The sequence below is a fragment of the Rhincodon typus genome, chromosome 11, assembly GCF_021869965.1.
Source record: "Rhincodon typus isolate 14 chromosome 11, sRhiTyp1.1, whole genome shotgun sequence".
NCBI classification, from domain to species: Eukaryota; Metazoa; Chordata; class Chondrichthyes; order Orectolobiformes; family Rhincodontidae; genus Rhincodon; species Rhincodon typus.
In genome coordinates, this window is record NC_063342.1 from 8,683,065 (window position 1) to 8,704,762 (window position 21,698).

General features: G+C 40.9%; 1 protein-coding gene and 1 long non-coding RNA gene across 2 annotated transcripts in view; one reads left to right on the plus strand and one right to left on the minus strand.

The window, feature by feature from the left end:
* LOC109913923 (neural cell adhesion molecule 2-like) overlaps nucleotides 1–21,698 on the minus strand; it is a 127,217-nt gene that overhangs the window by 78,730 nt on the left and 26,789 nt on the right. Inside the window, exon 2 of the mRNA XM_020513486.2 lies at nucleotides 19,970–20,150. Coding sequence (XP_020369075.2) covers nucleotides 19,970–20,129 — 160 coding nt within the window. The 5' untranslated portion in view covers nucleotides 20,130–20,150. The remainder of the gene's footprint in view (nucleotides 1–19,969; nucleotides 20,151–21,698) is intronic.
* On the plus strand, nucleotides 10,747–16,885 carry LOC125484380. The gene is made up of 3 exons (XR_007263203.1): nucleotides 10,747–10,866; nucleotides 13,837–14,031; nucleotides 16,201–16,885. It is a non-coding gene; the product is annotated as an uncharacterized LOC125484380 (long non-coding RNA).

Here is a 21,698-nt window from a genome sequence, read left to right on the forward strand (position 1 = left end):
CACAGGGATCTGTGCTGGGTCCACGATTATTTGTCATTCACATAAATGACACAGATGACCGCATGGGGAGTTGGATTATTACATCTGTGGTTGACACAAAGATCGATTGGGTGATTAACAGTGAGGTTGAGTGACTTGGGCTACTTGAAAATGTAAATGGAATGGTCAAATGGGCAGATAAGAGGCATATGAAATTCAACCCTGAAAAGTGAGAGGCAATACACTTTGGAAGGAGTAAATTGAAAAGAAAGTATTCAGTGAACGGCACAACATTAAGAAGTTCTGCGGAATAAAGGGACCTCAGAGTGCTTGTCTAAAGGTGGAATGGCATGTTAGTAGGTTGGTGAAAAAGACATATGGCACACTAGCCTTTATCAATCGAAGCATAGATTACAAAAGCAGGAAAGTCATGTTGGAGTTGCATAGACATTTGATGAGTCCACAGGTAGAGTACTGTGTGCAATTCTGGTTGTCGCATTACAGGAAGGATGTGATTGCAGTGGAAGGAGTGCAGAGAAGATTCAACAGCGTGCTGCCTGGGATGGAAAATTTAAACAACAAGGAAAGGTTGGACAAGCTTGTTTTTTTTTTGTTGGAGAAGAGCAGACCAAGGGGCGATCTGATCGAGGTGTACAAGATTATGAGCGGCATGGACAGAATGGATTAGAAGCAGCAGTTCCCCTTGGTTGAAGGGTCACTCGTAAGGGGACACAGATCAAGGTGAGGGGCAGGATGTTTAGAGACATGCCAGGAAATTCCTGGAGGCCTGGCATTCCAACTGGAACTCCATCAACAAATACATTGAACTGGACCCGATACACAAACCACTGAAAAACAGAACCGGAAGTGATGCCAGCAAACAGAGGCATATAAATAACAAGTGGGACAGAATACCGGCGCTTCACCAGAGGCGCACTGACGATGTTACCTAGCAGGGTGACAAAATGTCTGCAATCAAACACACCAACTCAGCAAGCGAGTCTACAACCTCACCTTATCTCTCCTTTAAGTGGGTGACCTCTGATTTGTAAACGTTGTCTCCTATTTCTGGATACTTCATACTTAAGTTGTCAAGATTCCTCAGGATATTGTATGTTTCAAGTAAGACATCACTGACTATTTTAAATCCAGCAGGTACAAACCTAGCCTGTTCAACCTATCATTGCAAGACAAACCTCTCATTCCAGATATTAGCCATTAACCTTTCTCTGAAATGTATTTATATCTATCTTTCAGTAAAGGGATTTAAGTTCTCTGCACAATACTCCAGATGCATTCTCACCAGGGCCCTGTATAACAAAAGGATGGCTTCCCTATTTTGTATTCAACGCTCCTTGCAATAAATGACAATTGTCAACAATTAATTTGTTATGGAGGGATTGTCTTATGAGCAAAGGTTAAACAGGTTGGGACTCCACTCATTGGAGTTTAGAAGAATGAGAGGTGATCTCAAGGAAACGTGTTGAATTTTTAAGTGGCTTGACAGTGTAAAAGCTGAGAGGATGTTTCCCATCATTGGACAGTCCAGGACCAGAGGGCATAGTCTCAAATAAACAGGCGCCAATTTAAGACTAAGATGAGAAAAAAATTCTTCTCTGAGACTGTTGTAGGTCTTTGGAACTCCTTGCCACAGAGAGCCATAGGAGTAGGCTTGATTAAGGAGCTTAAGATGAAGGAATTCCTCGGGGGCAGTGACCATAATCTGATAGAATTCACCCTGCAGCTTGAGAGGAAGAAGCTGAAATCAGATGTAACAGTATTTCAAATGAGTAAAGGTAACTACAGAGACATGAGGGAGGAGCTGGCCAGAGTTGATTGGTAGGGAAACCCAGTAGGGAAGATGATGGAGCAGGAATGGCAGGAGTTTCTGGGGGTAATTTTGGTGGCACAAAAGTAATTCATCCCAAGGAAGAAGAAACATACTAAGAGGAGGATGAGGCAACCAATGCTGACAAGGGAAGTCAGGGACATCATAAAATCAAAATGAAAAGCATATAATGTGGTGAAGATTAGTAGGAAGCTAAAGGATTGGGAAGTCTTTAAAAACAAGCAGATGCTAACTAAAACAGCAATGGGGGGGGGGAATGAAATGAGGTTAAGCTGGCTTGTAATGTAAAAGAAGATTTTGACAGTTTCTTTTAGATATCTAAAATGTAAGAGAGAGACAAGAGTGGACATTGAACCACTGAAAAATAAGGCTGGAGAAGTGGTAATGGGGAACAAAGAAATAGAAGAGGAACTGAAGAGGTGCTCTGCAGCAGTTTTCACAATGGACGATACCAGTAGCATACCAGAACTTCAAGAGAGTCACCGGGCAGAGTTGTGTACAGTGAAGGAAAATGTACCGGGGAAGCTGCATGGTCTGAAGGTGGATAAATCACTTTGACTGGATGGACTACACTCCAGAGGTCTGAAGGAGATAGCTGAGGACATTGTGGTGGCATTGGTGGTGATCTTTCAGGAATCATTGGAGTTAGGGAGGGCCCAGCACATTGGATAATGGCTAATGCAACATCCCTGTTTAAGAAGGGAGAGAGGCAGAGGCAGGTAACCATAGGCTGGTGCATGGCCTTGGTCATTAGTAAGATTTCAGAGTCCACCAGTAAAGATGAGATTTCGGAGTACATGGAAGTACATAGTAAAATAGGGCTGAGTCAGTACGGCTTTGTCGAGGGAAGGTCATGCCTGACAAATCTGTTAGAATTCTTTGAGGGTTGATGAGCAAGTTATACAGAGAGCCAGTGGACATGATCTATTTGGATTTACAGAGGCCCTTGACGAGGTGTCGCACAGGAGACTGTGAAATAAGATAAGAGCCCATGGTGTTAGGGTACTGGCATTGACAGATGATTGCTTGACTGGAACAAGGCAGTAAATGGAGATAAAGGAGTGTCTTTCAGGATGGCAGCTGGTGACTAATGGACTTCCACAGGGGCCAGTGTTGAGATCACAACTACACATGTTATACATCAATGAGTTGGACGAAGGAACTGAGGTCATTCTTGCTAAGTTTTAAGATGACACAAAGATAGGTGGAGGGACAGGTAGTGTTGAGGAATTGGGGACTTGGATAAGCCAGAAAAGTGGGCAAAGAAGTGACAGATAGGATGCAATGTGGGAAAATGTGAGGTTATGCATTTTGGTAGGAAGAATAGAGGTGTAGACTATTGTCTAAATGGAGTAAGGTTGCCACAAACTGAAGCACAAAGAGACTTGGGAGTGTTAGTTCAGATTCTTTTAAGGTTATCGTGTAGGTTCAGTTGGCAATTAGGAAGGCAAATGCCATGTTAGTATTCATTTAAGAGGGCTAGCATATAAGAACAGAGATGCACTGCTGAAGCTGTATAAGGCTCTGTTCAAACCACATTTGGAATATTGTGAGAAATCTAAGGAAGTATCTAAGGAAGAGTGTGCTAGCCTTGGAGGGGGTCCAGAGGAAGTTTACAAGAATGATCCTGGGGATGAATGGCCTGTCATATTAGGAGAGTTCAGGACTCTAGGTCTGGACTCGATGGATTTAGAAGGATGAAGGAGGTCTGATTGAAGCTTCCAGAATACTAAGAGACTGGATAGAATGGACATGGAGAAGATATTTCCACAAGTAGGAGAGACTAGGACCTCAGGGCACAGCCTCAGAATGAAGGGATGAAGCTTTAGAACTGAGATGAGAAGGAATTTCTTCAGCCAGAGAGTGGTGATTCTGTGGAACTTTTTGTCACAGAAGTCTGTGCAGGCCAAGTTATTTAAAGCATTTATGACAGTGATAGATAGCTTCTTGATTGGTAAGCAAATCAAAAGTTACAGGGAAAAGGCAAGACAATGAGACTAAGAAACCTGTCATGATCAATTGGCAGATGGCCTAATTCTGCTCCCGTGTCTCATGGTCCTATAATCCTATTGAATGACAGATCAGTCTTGAGGGGCCAAATGGCCAGCTTCTGTTGCTGTTTTCTTCAGGTCTTATAACTCTTGTATCATTTTACTTCCAGGAATCTGAACTAAATGGACCTTTTTTTTTCTTGTCTAATCATTCCTATGCTTCCAAATTCAATGGACCCTCTTCAACCAAGCAGGTGACAAATGCAAGATTATGTGTTTAAATAGTTCCAAAAATTATTTATTTTATTTCTGTAATGTGCTTAGCTATTGAAATGGTCTGCCAGGACATGTGCCTGCGGTTGGGATGCAGGGGCCAATTCATGGGCAGCTGTGATAAGAAGGTACAGCTAGGATCTAGAAAGAATGAGTAACCCCTCAGGCTTTCTTCATCAGAACATTTTTTTGTGATTCCACAAATATCTGATTGGAGCAACAGACCAGAATAGTAAGATGCAGGTTAATTAACACAAATGTTTACAACAACATTTGCTGCATCACACACTGATTCAGTACCTGGATCCCTGCTGTATTAATTCAGCTCCCTTGCATTGCAACATTATTCACTTTTGTCAGCTGGCCCCTTCCATGATCAGGCTCAGTAAATTCCAACATCGTTTTAATATTAACCTCCTCTTATAACTACCTCTTCCATCACACGATCAGACAAAGTAACCTCTTCTCCCCAATGCTTGACTAAGTGCTCTTAGCTCCCACTGTGTTAGAAAGCCCATCTTCAATTTTATCTACAGAAATAACATTATGAGAATGGCTTCAGCGCTGATGAATCTCATTCTGTTCAATATATTTGAGAAGCTGGGGCTTTTCTCCTCGGAAAAGAGGAGATTTGACAAAGGGGTTCAAAAGCATGACCAATCTGAACAGAATAGGTCAGAGTAAAAGGTTGAAAGCAAGCCGAGGCTGATTTAATGTGATTGCTTAATAAAGCAATGGCAACATGAATGAAATTTCACTACACCATGAATGGTTAGGCTACAGTTTGTGCTGCCCAAGTGCATGGTGCAGGCAGATTCAATCATGGCTTTCAGAGAGAATTGGACAATTATCTGAAGGGGTGTAGTTTGCTGGGCTATGCGGAGGGTACAGGAGCGCGGGACAAGGTAGGTTGCTGCAACAGAGAGCTGGCAAAGATAGGTGGGACGATTGGCCTCCTTCTCTGATGTAATCATCACACATTTCTAAAATGGCCAGCTTGATACTCCCCTCTTTATGTGATCTACCATATCTTCCCAAATATTTGACAGCTTAGCAAACCATTCCCAGATTGTCAAACCCTATCCAGATTTCCAATCACTTCCAAACACTGCCTTTATCAATACCTTTCCCTCATACTCTTGAATTTATCGTCTACCTCTTTGCTCTGCCCAAATCAGAGACCCTTCCTTGAGTGTGTCGACTTTCTTTATATTGCCTTGATCAGTCAACCCTCCCTCAAGATGTCAGGTCCTGTCTTTCTTGGAGGACTGAACTGCTTCGTCAGCAGCGTTCAATGAGAAGCCTCCACTTCAAAATTGGTCTCCTGATGGAGAGGCTTCTTGTCATAGAAAACGATCTGGTAAAGACAACCCACCACTTTGAAAGGTTGTCCCAATAGTGAGAATTTGCCTTTAAAATGAGTTGTAGTAGTCTTTGAAATCCCAATGTAGATCTAATTTCAGGCAGTAGTAGCAATTTCCTGCAGATTGCAACAACTCATGGACTTTACCGCATTACCTGTTACTGTGCAGTGTTTTCTATGTAATTTGTGAAAGCGGCTTCAAGTTTTAGTTATTCCACATGATATTCTCAGGTTGTATATTGGCAGTGAAAGAGGAGAGGTAAGCAATCCAGAGTGCCTATAGGTCTTGAACCACACAGCCAATTCAACAAAAGGTAGTCAGCACCAGCACTATGTACACCGCCCTAACTCTAAGATAACATCCAGGAAAAGCCAATGGTACAGACAAATGTAAAATATGTGGTCAATGGTTGTGGTGATGGCTTGAGTCCACTTCCGTCTTCGATGATGTTGAAATGTTGATTCACCAAGTGATGGAGCAAGGGGATGGGTGATGGGGAATGGGATTGGGTTTGGGATGGGAAGATGTGGGAAGAGGAAGGGAAGGATGGACAGTGAGATAGATGGCAATCACAAAGGTGGGAAAGGGTGGGAAAGAGAAAAAAGTTAATATAAATTAATATTTTAAGGCACATCGACAGTGACACAAACAAAACATTCAACAGGCAACTCCGTGATGGAGATCATGAGACTAAACACTACTACTGATGAAGTTAGATATTTCTGAAATTGTATTCGTCTGTTCATCAGTTTGTCTAGTGTGACACATTTGTAATAAAAAGATACTGCCTGCATGAAAATGACAGCTTGGAGCTCCTGTGGTGCAGTCGTCAGCATCCCTACTTTTGGGCCAGGAGATCCAGGTGAAATCTCACCTGCGCTGAAAGTGTGCCATAATGTGTTCAAACACTTAAAAACTAAATTAAAAAATAACAGCCTAAATACGGTACAAGCATCTTCAACTAAAAGGTCATTTGAAAATGTTTCACTTAATCCTAACAGACTCAAACATTTATTCATAAATATTGTAATCGGCAACCAATCCAAATTGGCTATGACAAGCCACTGACACCCATAGCAGACCACTAGCTTCACAAGGGAAACTTGGGATGGACGGTAAATGCAGCTCCAGTCAGTGATGTCCACATTCGGTGAATGAATTAAACAAAAAACATTTAAGTTATAAGGATAGTTTGAAGAAATTGAGACTGTTCTCCTTGGAGAGAATAATATTCAGAGGACATTTTCAAAACTATGAATGGGCTGGACAGAATAGATAGGGAGAAGTTATTCCCATTTGTAAAAGAAAGAAATGAGAGGGCATAAATTTAAAGTGGTGTGCAGACGAAGCAAGGGCGATGTGAGAGAAAGCTTTTTTTTCACAATGAGTAGTTGGGCTGCAGAATGCACTGCCTGGAAATGTGTGCAGGCAGGTTAAATTGAGGCATTCAGTAGGGGCATTGGACAGTTATATAGATAGAAATGATGTGCAAGGAGATGGGGAAAAGGCAGGAGGTTAGTATTAAATAATGGAACATGTGCAGGCACGATGGGCTGAATGGCCTGCTTCTGCATTGTAATAATTCTGTGATTCTATGAAAATCAGATTCACTTAAATAAGATTTGTTTTGGAAATGCTGTACTGGGGATAGCAAACACAGGAACTGCTCACTATATATATCAGATGTTGCAATGATATTACAGTCAGAGTGAATTTATCTCCACAATGACAGCAAGGCGATATCGTGTGGCCACCAGGAACCACTGATGGTTTCTGGAAACGTGAAATATTACACTTTAATATTGCTGAAGAGAGACACGCTACAAAACTTCCAGCAACATGTCTCTTTATTTCACCAATAATCATGTTCTGTACTGGCAATACCTTGAAAGAGGGGATTTCTGGTGAACTCTAAGAAGATCATGTCTCCGTGATACAATGACCTCAATCTAAATGGGTCTGCTGGTCCTGTTCTTGATTAATTATAGTATCCATGTAATACAGAAAGAGATCATTTGGCCCATTCAGTCTGCACCAACCCTCTGAAGAGCATCCTACCCAGACCCAACCCTCCACCCTATTCCTGCAACCCTGCATTTCCCGTGGCTAACCCATGTAGCCTACACATTCCTGGACATGTTGGGCAATCAATTTAGCATGGCCAATCCACCTAATCTGCACATCTTTGGACTGTGGTTTGGAAACTGGAGCGCACAGAGGAAACCCGCAAACGGAAAGAGGAGAACGTGCAAACTCCACACAGACAGTCATCCAAGGCTGGAATCGAACTGGGTTCCCTGGCATTGTTAAGCTAACCACTGAGCTACCATACCACCCAGCTGGTTAAACACCAGCTTCCCAAAGGTCAATTATGGATGGCAAACAAATATTGGTCTTACTGAAAATGGCTATGTCCCATGAACAATTTTTCTTTTACAACACCAAATATTGCACATTCCAATATCAACATCGATGAGGTAAAAAAAAATAGTTTTACAGGACAATATTGCAGAGTTTTTGAGGCATAAGAGGCAAAACTGTAAACTCCTCTTGAATAGATGGGCTGAATGAATGGCTTCCTAAGCAGACGACATAGTTCAGTGGTAATGACATTGGACTAGTAACCCAGAGCTCCAAGCTAATATTCTGAGGAGCAAAAACAAAGTTGCTGGAAAAGCTCAGCAGGTCTGACAGCACCTGTGAAGGAAAAAACAGAGTTAATGTTTCGGGTCCAGTGACCCTTCGTCAGAACTGAGGAACTAATATTCTGAGGACATGGGTTTGGATCATACTGTGGCACCTGGTGAAATTTGAATTCAAAAAAATCTGGAATTAAAGACAAAATGCTATAAGGTGACCATTTCATCATTGCTGTTTAAAAAAAAACTGGTTCACTAATGTCCTTTAGGGAAGGAAATCTGCCATTGTTACCTGGTCTGGCCTACATGTGACTCCAGACCTATAGCAATGTGGCTGTTATTTGCCCATTGGACAATTAGAGATGGGCAATGAAAGATTAAAAAAAAAACCCTATCCAGTGCATGACCTTGTGACATCTCAACTTTAGTTGAATTTGTAGACTGTATCATGTTGCCACGGTGATGAACTGAATTTTTCTATTGGCAGAGAAGGATGGGAAATTAGTAATCCATCAAAGGGCAGTTCTGTGCCACTAATTTTGGTGAGTAATATCAAAAATGTTCCGAAAAGACTGAATCTACACTTTGCCCCTCTTATCTGGTGAAGGTATGGAGTCTGACCAATACATAGTCATAGTCATAGTCATGGAGCATGCAAACAAACCCTTCGGTCCATAGACAGCAAGGTGTAGAGCTGGATGAACACAGCAGGCCAAGCAGCATCAGAGGAGCAGGAAAGCTGAAGTTTCAGGCCTAGACCCTTCCTACTATCTCTGAAACCCTTCGGTCCAACCAGTCCATGCCAAACATAATCCCAAACTAAACTGACCCACCTGCCTGCTCCTGGCCCATATCCCTCCAAACTTTTCCTATCCATGTACTTATCCAAATGTCTTTTAAACATAATTGTACCCACACCACTTCCTCAGGAAGTTCATTCCACACACAAACCACCCTCTGTGTAAAAAAAAATTGCCCCTTCATGTCTTTTTTTAAATCTCTCCTCTCACCTTAAAAATGTGTCCCCTAGTCTTGAAATTCCCCATCCTAGGGAAAGGACAACTACTACTAACTTTATTTATGTCCCTCATTATTTTATAAACTCCTATAAAGTCACCTCTCAACCTCCTACGCTCCAGTGAAAAAAGTCCCAGCCTATCCAGCCTTTCTTCTTTCTAAAACTTTAGTCTATCTTTTATCTCCAACAGCTTTGGTACAACAACTCGTTTATTGATCTGCATGATTTCCTGCAGTCTTTACTGACAGAATCTATAAGATGATGACAACCTAATTCAGGGTCACTGCTAATCTGCCAGCATTTCATGTTACAAGATATATCTTAATCCCAATGAAAATGTAAACTGTTCTTTGTCTGGAAAGGCATTAAGCCATTCCATCCAAATAAATCGATCTATAACTGAGACTAAAACCTTTTTTGTTTCTTTCCCTCGCTAGGTTATCAGGAAACCTTCTGTTCTGTTAGTACAAGTAACCATGCAATGTTTTTCAGTGCAGATTATTCAATTGTACAGTGTTTTCATGCTTGCAGTTTGTGTAGTCATAGAATTGAGCCTTTGCCCTATTGGATATATCAAAAAGCCAATTTTAGTCACATGCTTGGAAATGAATGAGGCAATAATGGAATTTTTACATTGCCAGTTAGTGTTTGCTACATGATGTTTATGGTGTATGTTCCAAGACTTGAAGCTACATTCCTCAAGGAATATTCCACTCTTCATCTCATTGATTTTCCAAGCGGGCTCCTGAGTGACTTTCTCTGGGTGTCAAGTGTATAGGTAGGATCTCTCAGAATTCTAGCATCATATCTAAAGCCCAGCTGCATACCTCTTCCAGTAATGACCCATCAAACTGTGGTGCTCCAGCTTCTACATTCAGGACATGGCCCAGAGGATAGGAAAACTCACTCTCCACTTTGGTCTAGGGCCAGGACAAGCATTCAGCAAGCTGCATCTGCATCTGGGAACACCATTCACTGCCAGTTCCCCTGCAAAGCACTCGCCATCCTGACTTAGAAATATATCGCTGTTCCTTCACTGTGAAAATCCCAGAATTCTATCCGTAAGGTCATGGTGGGTTAACCTACAGTACACAGACTGCTGCTCAACATTACCTTCACAAAGGGAACTAGGGACAGGCAATAAATATTGGCCTAGCCAGTGACGCCCACGTCCCACAGTTGAATGAAAAGAAAGGAACCTGCTCTGATTTATGTTAGTTTGTTGGGGAAGAGGAGAAATGGAAGTAATGCGTAACTAAGGTGAGTTGAGCTTTTAATGAGATGCAAATGCATCGAGAAAAGGCAGTCACTGCCCATTGGTGAAATTCTGAAGTTGACATTTGCAGTTTGAGGGAAAATGCTTAAATTTGTCTTAAATTTGTCTTGTTTGATTCCCACTATATTTTCTCACTGTTCTTTCCTTTGCTCAGACAACATCATGGAGGAGATGTTTCTGTCCTTTGTGTTTATGTAGCCAGATTCATTTGTAATTCCATGTTTGATTCAGCTTAATATAAAAAATGTTAGCAGTGGTGAAATGATATTTGTGCCTCCCAGCATGGGCAGAAGATGAATTAACATTTATTTTAGAAGAATAACAGAGGTTGAACAGCAAATCTATTTTATTCACGCCTAGCAGCCTTCTGGGCAAGATAAGCTCCTGCCTGCTTATCTTGTCCCATATGAGACAGAGCATACACCAGTACTGCATGAGACTTAATAAATTGGACCATGATGGCCTTGAATGAGAAAGGTAAGATGCACGGAAAAGAGAAGCAAAATAGCACTCTGAGGTGAAGTCATTTAACCCACACTCAGCAATAATGTTACCTTACTGAGTCATGGATTAATCATGGCGCTGAGGGAAGCCATTCGGAAAATTGAGTCAGTACACTGTTTATCAGAGTGCTCGCTGAATCCGGCCTATTGCTAGATTTAATCCAATCCTCAGTGGGATCTTGGGAGCAAATGGATGCTGCAGAGGTCAACGTGAGTTGTACTCTCCAGAGTTGATACTCTGTCGGAGGTTGGGGGCATTGTGCCCGGACCTCTTTGAATGTTTTTAAGGTAAAGACAGATAGATTTTTGAACAATAATGGAATAAAGGGTTATGGTGAGCAGGTGGCTAAGTGGACCTGAGTCCATGAAAAGATCAGCCATGATCTTATTTAATGGGGAGCAGGCTCAAGGGGCCAGATGGCCTACTCCTGCTCCTATTTCATACGCTCTTATTTTTTTGCATATGTGATCCCTTGTCCCTAACACCTCAAATAGACTACAGTGCAGAGAAATGTCAACTACCCAAATGCCTGCAATGTATTTCAACTTTTCGTCTAGTGCAATTCTTAATCAGACAATAGTCCATCAGATATGATGCAAATGGAAGCAAATGTAAAATGTTTTGATTCTGTCAATGTGTTTTAAATTTGAAGACCTGTCAGAGTTTGGAAATTCAAAGAAAAGAAAAAAGACTTGCCTTGAGATAATACATTTCATAACCAGAAGATTTCTCAAAGCACTTGACAGCCAATGAAGCATTCTGAATTGTAGTCACTTTTGCAATGCAGACAACGAAAAAAAAAATCATCCGTTACATCAAGCTCTTTGAGGTGGTTCAATAGATGATACAGTTTTTTAATGGTTGCAATATATTACTTTTTCAGGCTTCCTCTTTGATGTAATGGGTCAAGAGCATATTTCCAACTTGATCCAGTACATGTATCTGCTGAATACAAGGCCTGTAATGTATTTTATAAAGCTATTTATGGGTCTCCCATTCAAAATGCAAACAGTGAGAACATCTGACAAGTACTTCATTGGCTACAAAGCAACTTCCAACCTCTTGGGTTGATGAAAAACATGAAAGAAGTTATTGATACAGTTAACCAGAGAACTGCAGATACTTGAAATCAGGAACAAAACCAGAAATTTCTTGTAAAGCTTGTGGAGAGAAGGCAGAATTAATGTTTCAAGTCCAGTGACTCTTCTTCAGAACTGAACTTCTTTAGAACTTCAGATTGATGCAACTAGTTGCAGGAAATATTATATAGGTTAGTTTTAAAATTAAAGTGTCAAATGGTCCTCAGCATAAACCTGTGGTTGAGGATTGCAATACACTTTGTAAATTGGGGATGATAAGTCTCTCAGTGTTTGTGGGCTGGCAGTCTGTGAAACAATGTGAGAGGTAATTGGTAAGTCAATGTTATTGTTGGTTGGGTTTGGCAGGGACGATGGGTGCCTGGTTAAATTAGCCTATATTTCAGGCTTGCTTTTATGTCAACTTATTCAAGGCTGTTATTACCCACCTCTGGAGCACCTGGGACCTGAACCTCATGGCTCAAAGGTAGAAACACTACCAGTGCACCACAAAAGCTCTGGCCTAGTTTTCACTCTTGTGTTACTCTGAAACAAATGGGTTACCAACACTATTAAACTGTCACAAGTGGTAAATGCTGTGTAACATGGCAGGCAGGGCTATGGAGCTGTTGGTAAATGTCTGCAATGTTCTAGTTTGTCATGAAGTGACCATAACGGAAACAGAAACTGCTGGTGAAATTCAGCAGGTCTGGCAGCATTTATGGGGAGAAAGCAGAGTGAATATTTCGACCCCAGTGACCCTTCATCAGGAGTCAACCTAACACAACCAACAATCACATCTCTTGTAAGAATATCTACATACTGGCACAAAAACCCCTCCTGGATACACTTTGAAAATTGCCCACCATGTAATCCTTCCAAACTAAGGCAATCCTAATTAATGTTAACAAAGTTGAAACCCCCTACTGGTATCCTTTCACACCGTTCTGTGATTTGCCTACATATCTGCTTCTCTATCTCCCTCTGACAGTTGGGAAAGTAACTGTCCCTTTCTTATTTCAAAGCTCTATCCAGATTGTCCCATTTGAACAGCCTTCTAGGATGTCCCCCTACATTGCTGCAGAGATGGTTTCCTTTATTATTAATGGGCACACCACTCTTACGTCTGCCCATCGCATCTGAAACATCTATACCCTGGAATGTTGAGCTGCTAATCCTGTCCTTCCTTCAATCATGTTTCTGTGATTACAATGATATCATAGTATCAAACATCCTTTATTATCATGTGTCCTCAAGTGCAGAAGTACAGGAGTATAATGAAAATATTTACAACGTCGCCTCTTATGGTTGCCTCTTCCTCAGTTCTGAGGAAGGGTCACCAGACCCGAAATGTTAACTCTGTTTTCTCCACCACAGATGCTGCCAGACCTGCTGAGCTTTTCCAGCAAATTTGTTTTTGTCGCCTCTTATGGCGCCATCTTAAGTACAAGTACCTAGGTACAAAGCTTCTCATATTCCCAAGTGTTGATCACTGTTCCAAGTTCATTCACCTTATCAGTCAAGTTCCTTACATTAACATAGGTACAATTTAGATTTCTAGATCTCATTTGTGCCTTATCCATGCCCATGTCTTCTCTGCCTCCTGGACTGTCCTCGTATTCCTCCTGTATCTGATTGGACCTTGATCCTGACTTTACATCTACACTATGCCCCATTCCCTGCCAAATATCTATTAATTTTTCTCTTCAAATGAGTACAGTAAACCTTTTACTATCCAGTACCCATGAGGATGAGGATCAAATATTCCAGATAATCAAGAGATCCACATAATCAATGTAAAAACACACACTAAGTCATAGAAATATATTGTGGGGGCATACAAATCAATGTTATACTTTATTTACAGCATATATCACTTAAATAATAATGCAACTTTGTCTGAGAGAAAACTTACCAGCAGAGAGCCTACTCACTCGCAGCTTCAACTGACTACTCAGACATCACAGATTGCGATATTTGAGGAGAAATTGACTTGAAATGGAATCAACTGTTGGCATTACATGTGGGCAATTGATTGAGCAAAAAGTATATTTACATTGAGGTAAATAAATTTAAAAACTATAATAATAGGTTAAAATAATACAGTAAAGTTTCCGGTATTTAATGTATATAATTTTTATATATAATTTTATATATCATTTTTGCCAGTTATTTGAAAGTGTCACTTTATAAGTTCATAAGGTACTGAAACCCTTTCTGTTTGTTATGCACGTTAACGACTTGAATGTGAATGTCGAAGGTATAATTACTAAGTTTGCAGATGTCACAAAAATTGGTGGTGTTGTTAATCGCAAGGAGGATGGTATCAGGCTACAGTCTGATCAGCTGGTAAATTGGGCACAGCAATGGCAGATGGAATTTAATCCTGATAAATGTGAGGTAAAGCATTTTAGGAGGTCTAATATGGGAAGAATATACACAATGAATGGTAGGAGCTTAGGGATTACTGATGAAAAAGGGACCTTGGTGTACAAGTCAACAGATCCCTGAAGATATCAGCACAGGTAGACAGAGTGGTGAGAAAGGCATTTGGGATGCTTACCTTCATTAGTTGGTGCATAGAATATAAGAGCAAGACGTTTTATTACAACTTTACAAAATATTGGTTTAGTCACAGATGGAATACTGTGTGCAATTCTGGTTGCCGCACGATTGGAAACATGTGATTGCACTGGAGCAGGCGCAGAGGAGATTCACCAGGATGTAACTTGGGATGAAAAGCTGCAGTTATAAGGAGAAACCAGACACGCTGAGTCTGTTTTCCTTGAAACAGAGGAGGCTGAGGGGTTGGATCTGATTGAGGTGTACAAAATTATGAGAAGCAAAGATAGGGTACATCGTAGGAATCTTTTCCCCATTGCGGATTAGTATAAGACCAGAGGGCATACGTTTAAGATGAGGAGTAAGTCGTTTGTAGGCGATCTTAGAAAATTTCTTTTCATCCAGAAGGTGGTAAAAATATGGAACGTGCTGTCTGAGAGGGTGGTGGAACCAGGTACATTTGCAACATTTAAGATGCACTTAAATAGGTTATGGCCCAAGTAGAGATTAATGGGATTATTGTAATTTGGTATATGTTGATTAGCATAGACATGGTGAGCTGAAGGGTTTATTCCTAATCAGCCTGTTCAGCAATGTTGTAGCGTAACTCTGAAATGGGTTGGACTTGAACCTGGGTCTTCTGACTCAGAGGTAGGGACACTACCACTTAATCAACAGATCCCGGGACCTGTTTCTATGGTGTATAACTCTATGATTATGACTAAGAACAATTTTGTCTGTACAACAGTGTTATGTAGATCACAAAGTCGGTGAAAGGGAGAGAGAAAGGAGGAGAGAGAGTGGTTGTACAAGAGGAATAAAGAATAAAAGCAAAATGTTGTGGATACTAGATATTTCAAACAAATGCAGAGAATGCTGAAGAAACGCAGCAGGTCTGGCAGCATCTGTGGAAAGACATAGAGGTAACATTATGAGTCTGGTATGACTTCTTCAAACAGGGATAAAGAGAATGACAGAATTACAAAAGGATGAGAAAGAAAGTGGGCACGAGAGTGAGTAAAAGATAGAAAACAAGAGAAAGAAATTGAGAGGGGAGAGAACAAGAAAAGGAGTGAACGAAAGTGAGTAGCAGATATGGGAGATAGTGGTAGAGAGAGGGTTATAGAAAGATAAGAAGACAGAAAGAAAGAGAAATATGTTGCAAAGACAAAACAATGACACCTGGAAAGAGAGAGAGATCAAGACTGAATCACAGACAGAGATATATTATTTCCTTTTAAACCAGCTCTGGAAATGTCAGTTTTGAGTTGGCAAGTTATGTAGCATGGATTTTCCAGTGATAATCTTATACTCATTTATAGCAGCTGACACATTATTATTACAATATTAAACCTAGCATTGCATGGTTAATCACAAGGCTTGCTTAACAGATGGTTTGCAGCTGAAATAAAGTCATTAATTGCTAGTCTAATGATTAACAAATTGTAATGATAATAAGATAAAAATATATTTTTGCTATATTCAAGTTCAGAAGTGTAATATGCTTCCTCAGAACTCTATTATCAATCAGAAAGGTTAATGTCTCATGTAAAAGAACGGGCCCTGCAATGAAAGTTCTGAATAAATGAGAAACACAATGAAATGGTTACTCTTATGAACATTTCACTGTAAGATGTGCTAACACAACTCATGCTCCTCAATATCACAGACTGCTGCAATATGTCATTTTCTCTGAACCAAGAATCCAATGGAAGCTGACTATGGGAGTTCGGTACCTGTGTTTTCCGACAACACTGTAAGTTAATTACTTACAAGGAACTTTGGGCTGACTGGAGGTTATGAAAACACAACACAAAACGCAACTTATTTCTTTTTGCCTTGATGAGCTCAACAAGAACCGCCAAGGAGAAAAATATATTTCTAGAAATATGATGTGATAACAGAATGATGAACTATTCCAGCAAAGAAAACCATAAGCTAATATGAGCTGAGAGCAGGATGTGATCTGTGAGTATTGTCTGCCATGCACAAAGCTTTCAATTTTGTTCAAATATATTCTGCGTTTTCACAACTAAATGCATTTATAGAAGTATGCATCATATTTACTTTGTAATGAAGTTCATTTGACCTGAAAGCTGCACTCTTTGACAAGATAATGCACTTTAGCCTGGTTAGAACATTCTTAAAAGTAACCATCCGAGAAGAAATAAAACAGAAAAATTAAGTTTGCCGCATTCCCTTTTATCAATGTTCCCAAACTCAAAGTGCTCACCATATGTCACAGGCTTGAAGTCTGTGAAACCATTTTATTCAAAGAAAATCCATTTCTTATAAGTTGCCTTTCATGGAACAAGATTTTGAAAATAAATTTAAAATGCATTTTTGTTTCAACATTCTGTAATCTTTGCACATGGATGTTCTTTCGAGAAGATGTACTTTAGTTCTGAAATCATAAAAGCCCTGTTGTAAAAACCGAAAGAACTGCGGATGCTGTAAATCAGGAACAAAAACAAAGTTGCTGGGAAAGCTCAGCAGGTCTGGCAGCATCTGTGGAGGAGAAAACAGAGTTAACATTTCGGGTCCGGTTCTGAGGAAGGGTCACCGGACCCGAAACGTTAATTCTGTTTTCTCCTCCACAGATGCTGCCAGACCTGCTGAGCTTTTCCAGCAACTTTGTTTTTAAAGCCCTGTTGTAATTGGGAATTTTCGCAGGTTCTGGATTTATGCAGTTACGGTAAGATATATAGCAGAGACATTATAATCTTGTACAATGACACACAGTTTTAGATTACTGACCTGAAAGGGAGATGAAAGGGAGAAGGGTTATGGAGAGAGGGGGCAGAAGAGTGACAAGAGAAAACGACGGTGAAAGTCATTAGAGGTGAAGAGAATGCAAGAAGAGCACAGGAACAGGCAGTAACTATGAACAAAACACAGAGAATGCTGGAGAAGATCAGTAAGTGACTGTCATCTATGCACCTCATAATTTTATAGACTTCTGTCAAGTCTCCCCTCAGCCTCCGCCACTCCTGAGAAAACAACCCCAACTTTTCTAGCCTCTCCTTATAGCTCATAGTCTCGAATCCAGGCAACATCTTGTAACTAATTTCACTATCAAAGCATAGTTATTGTCTAAAGGCAAAATACTTTGGTTTGAAAAGCTGAAACAAACACAGAGAATGCTTGAGAAAGTCACTAGGTCTCGCAGCATCTGCGGAGTGTGAAACACAGTTCATATTTGAGTCCAGTATGACTTTTCCTCAGAAGACCACATATCATGTTCTGAAGAAGTTTAGTTTAGATAAATGTGAGGTGCTGCATTTTGGAAAGGCAAATCAGGGCAGGACTTATACACTTTATGGTAAGGTCCTGGGGAATGTTGCTGAACTAAGAGACCTTGGAGTGCAGGTTCATTGTTCCTTGAAAGTGGAGTTGCAGGATGTCAGGATAGTGAAGAAGGCACTTGGGATGCTCGCTTTTATTGGTCAGTGCATTGAGTATAGGAGTTGGGAGGTCATGTTGCAGCTGTACGGGACATTGGTTAGGCCACTAATGGAATACTGCGTGCAGTTCTAGTCTCCCTGCTATAATATGGTGGTGCTGGTATTGGGCTGGGGTCCTCCCTGTTATAGGATTGATGTTGTGAAACTTGAAAGGGTTCAGAAAAGATTTACGAAGATGTTGCGAGGGTTGGAAGATTTTAGCTAGGGAGATGTTGAGTAGGCTGGGGCTATTTTCCCTGGAGCATCGGGGGCTGAGGGGTGACCTTATAGAGGTTTATAAAATCATAAGGGGCATGGATAGGGTGAATAGCCAAGGTATTTTCGCCGGGGTGGGGAGTCCAAAACTAGAGGGCATAGGTTTAAGGTGAGAGGGGAAAAATTGTAAAGGGGCCTAAGGACAACATTTTCACTCAGAGGGTGGTGCATGTGTGGAATGAGCCGTCGGAGGAAATGGTGGAGGCTGGTACAATTACAACATTTAAAAGGCAACCAGATGGGTATATGAATAGGAAGGGTTTAGAGGGATATAGTCCAAATGCTGGCAAATGTGACTAGATTAGTTTAGGATATCTGGTACCACATGGACGAGTTGGACCAAACGGTCAGTTTCCATGCTGTACATCTCTACAACTAAGTGTCATGTCAGAATCAAAACCATTACCTGTGTCTCTCTTTCTCACTGCAGATGCTGCCAGACAATGAATTTCTCCGGTGTTCTCTGTATTTGTTTCAGATTTCCAGACTCGCAGTATTTTGCCTTTAGATAGTAACTATGCTTTGGCAAAGAAATCATTTACCCCTGTTATTTACCAGGACGCCACCTGGATTAGAGGGTATAAGCTGTAAGGAGAGACTAGAAAAACTCAGGCTGTTTTCTCTGGAACAGCAGAGACTGAGGGGTTATTTGATAGAAGTCTATAAAATTATGAGATACCTAGATGACAGTCAGGATCTTTTTTCCCGGAGTTGAAATGTCTAAAACTAGGGGGCATGCATTTAAGGTGAGAGGGGAAAATTCAAATGAGATGTGAAGGGAAAATATTTACATAGAGAGTGGCAGGAATCTGGAACGCTCTGCCAGGGTGGTGGTAGAGGCAGATGCAATAGAGCATTTAAGGAGTTTTTAGATAAGCATATGGATATGCAAAGAGTGGAGGGATATGGACTAAGGGGGCAGGCAGAAGAGATTAGTTTAATTTGGCATCATGTCCAGCAGAACACCATGGGCTGAATGGCCTGCTCCTGTGCTGTACTGTTCTATGCTCTATGTTTTATGTTCCATTGCGCTCCTGCCCCATTCACCCTCACCCCAAACATTCTGCAGCTTTTTAAAGAATGCAAACTTGAATTTGGAAAGGAGCTTTGATGCAGTGAAAATATTCCAAGGCATTTCACAAGAAAGTTTGTGAAACTAGATGTGATCCCAAGAGGTGTAACGAAATCTGAGGAGAGGGTTTGGCCAAAGAGGTAGCTTTTGGTAAGCATCTGAAATGGGAAATTGAGATTGAGAGGTGTAGGAGTTTTTTGGAAGGAAGAGAATTCTAGGCACAGGACACAGAAAGCCGAAAGCATGGCCAACAGCAGTGAAGCAATGACAATTGAGACTCCTTAAGAGGCCAGAATGAAAGCAGTATTGAGACCTGACAGAGTTTAAAGTTGTAGGGGAAATCACAGAGATATGGGACCATGGGGGATTCAAGGACAAGGATGAGAATTTTAATGTCAAGGTGGAAAGATCAATTCTCACTAGGACAAGCAAGACAATGTCACAATCCCTTGCCTATCTGAAGCATGCACATTCAGCCATATAAATTCATTCTTACTAGAAATCAATGCACATGGCCTGCCCAAAATTGTGACATCTTCTTATGGGGATAGTGCTCTACCACCACCGGCAGTGGAGGGCTTAGTGTACACCAGGTCTGTTCAGCTGTGTAAATCCCATTGGACATTTAAGCAGAAGATGTGACTTACTGGCGATGGTGTTGGGCTTTGGTGGCATGGTGAACTCGTAGATGGTTGGCTCGGAGGAACCCAGCTTGTTAACAGCTGTGATCTGCACTTCATACTGCATGTCCCATTCGAGCCTTTCCAGGATGATGGAGTCTTTGCTTCCCTGTGCTATCTTCAGCATCCATTCCTCTTCTCTGTCTTTCTGCAGGTGGGTGAGAAGTATTTGTAAGTGTTGGAACTCAAAGCAAGTAACTTATTTGCTTCCAGTGAAGTTATTTCAATTACAGATTTATGTGTGAACATGGTTAACGTGCTACACATTCAGTGCACAGCACTATGCTACTGAGAAACAGGCCATTTGGCCCAACTAGTTTTTGATGTACTTTTATGCTCCTTACTAACCTCTTCCCATCCCTCTTTATCGAACACTGACAGTGGATCCTTTTCTTTCATGAGTGTTTATCTCATTTCCACTTAAATCCATTTGTGATATTTAACTCAAATGTTCCTTGTAATGTCAAGTTCCAGATTATCACCAGAGATTTCTCCTGAATTCTCTCTTGAATTTATTCTTGTTAGCAGTGTTCTCTAAATTCAGACTCCCCCGCAAATTGAAACATTTCCTCTTTGTATATCTCTTCAAATACGTTATTGCAACTGGGTTTGGAGGGGACACAAATTCCTTTCTAGTCCCACTCCTCTAGTGTCATATCAAATTTAAAATTGATCCAGGGTGGTGATATGGCCAATTTTGTGTGTTGTACCTGGTTCATGATTAGAAACAATGCAGCTAGGTTTCTTCTTTCATTGAAGAACAGCGAGTTTATTACAAATAAAACTTAAACAAACATACAAAGACATTGACAAAAAATGCATTGTGCAAAAATAGACATCATTTATACTCTAACACTCCAAAATTAACATGAGGCAAATATGGATAACAGCCTGACTATAATCAAATACCCCTAAGAACACATCAAATAGCAAGTGAAATCAAATAGATACCAGGGATTTCTCAACATTTACCCCATTAGTTACATTGTGGTCATCAAATTTCATTAACATTTTAAATAGTTTACAGTTCTTCACTTTCAGTGGTTTGGATTTGAAATTCCCAAACAACTGTTCTGTCATGGACTACTTCAACGACTTCTCACATTGTGACAGTCCATCTTCCTATCTTGGGAGCTGCACACACAGATATAACACCAACTTTTCACAAATTGTGATCTTCACCACTGAGATAGCAAGAACTGCAGATACTGGAGTCAGAGATAACACAGTGTGGAGCTGGAGGAAGACAGCAGGTCAGGCAGCATTAGAGGAGCAGGGAAGCTGACGTTTCGGGTCGGGACCCTTCTTTAGAAAAAGAAGTAGGGTCCCGACCTTTCCTGTTCTTCTGATGCTGCCTGGCCTGGTGTGTTCCTCTAGCTCCACACTTTGTTATCTTCACCACTGTCCCTGGATTTGTTTTTCTGAGCCCCAATCTAGCAAAGACTGTTGTACACTTTCAAAACTGTCTCTCTGCAGACTGAGATATTAATTGCACACTGGCTTATTTTGAGCCCCTCACAGATCCAAGGACTTTCATAACCCCTCACTACATAGAGCTATACAGCTACTGTAGGACTTCCCTGAGCCCCAAATGCATAGAAATTATGGATCTATACTCATTGGGATTTAGAGGAATGAGGGGGGATCTTATAGAAACATATAAAATTATGAAGGGAATGGATAAGATAGAAGCAGG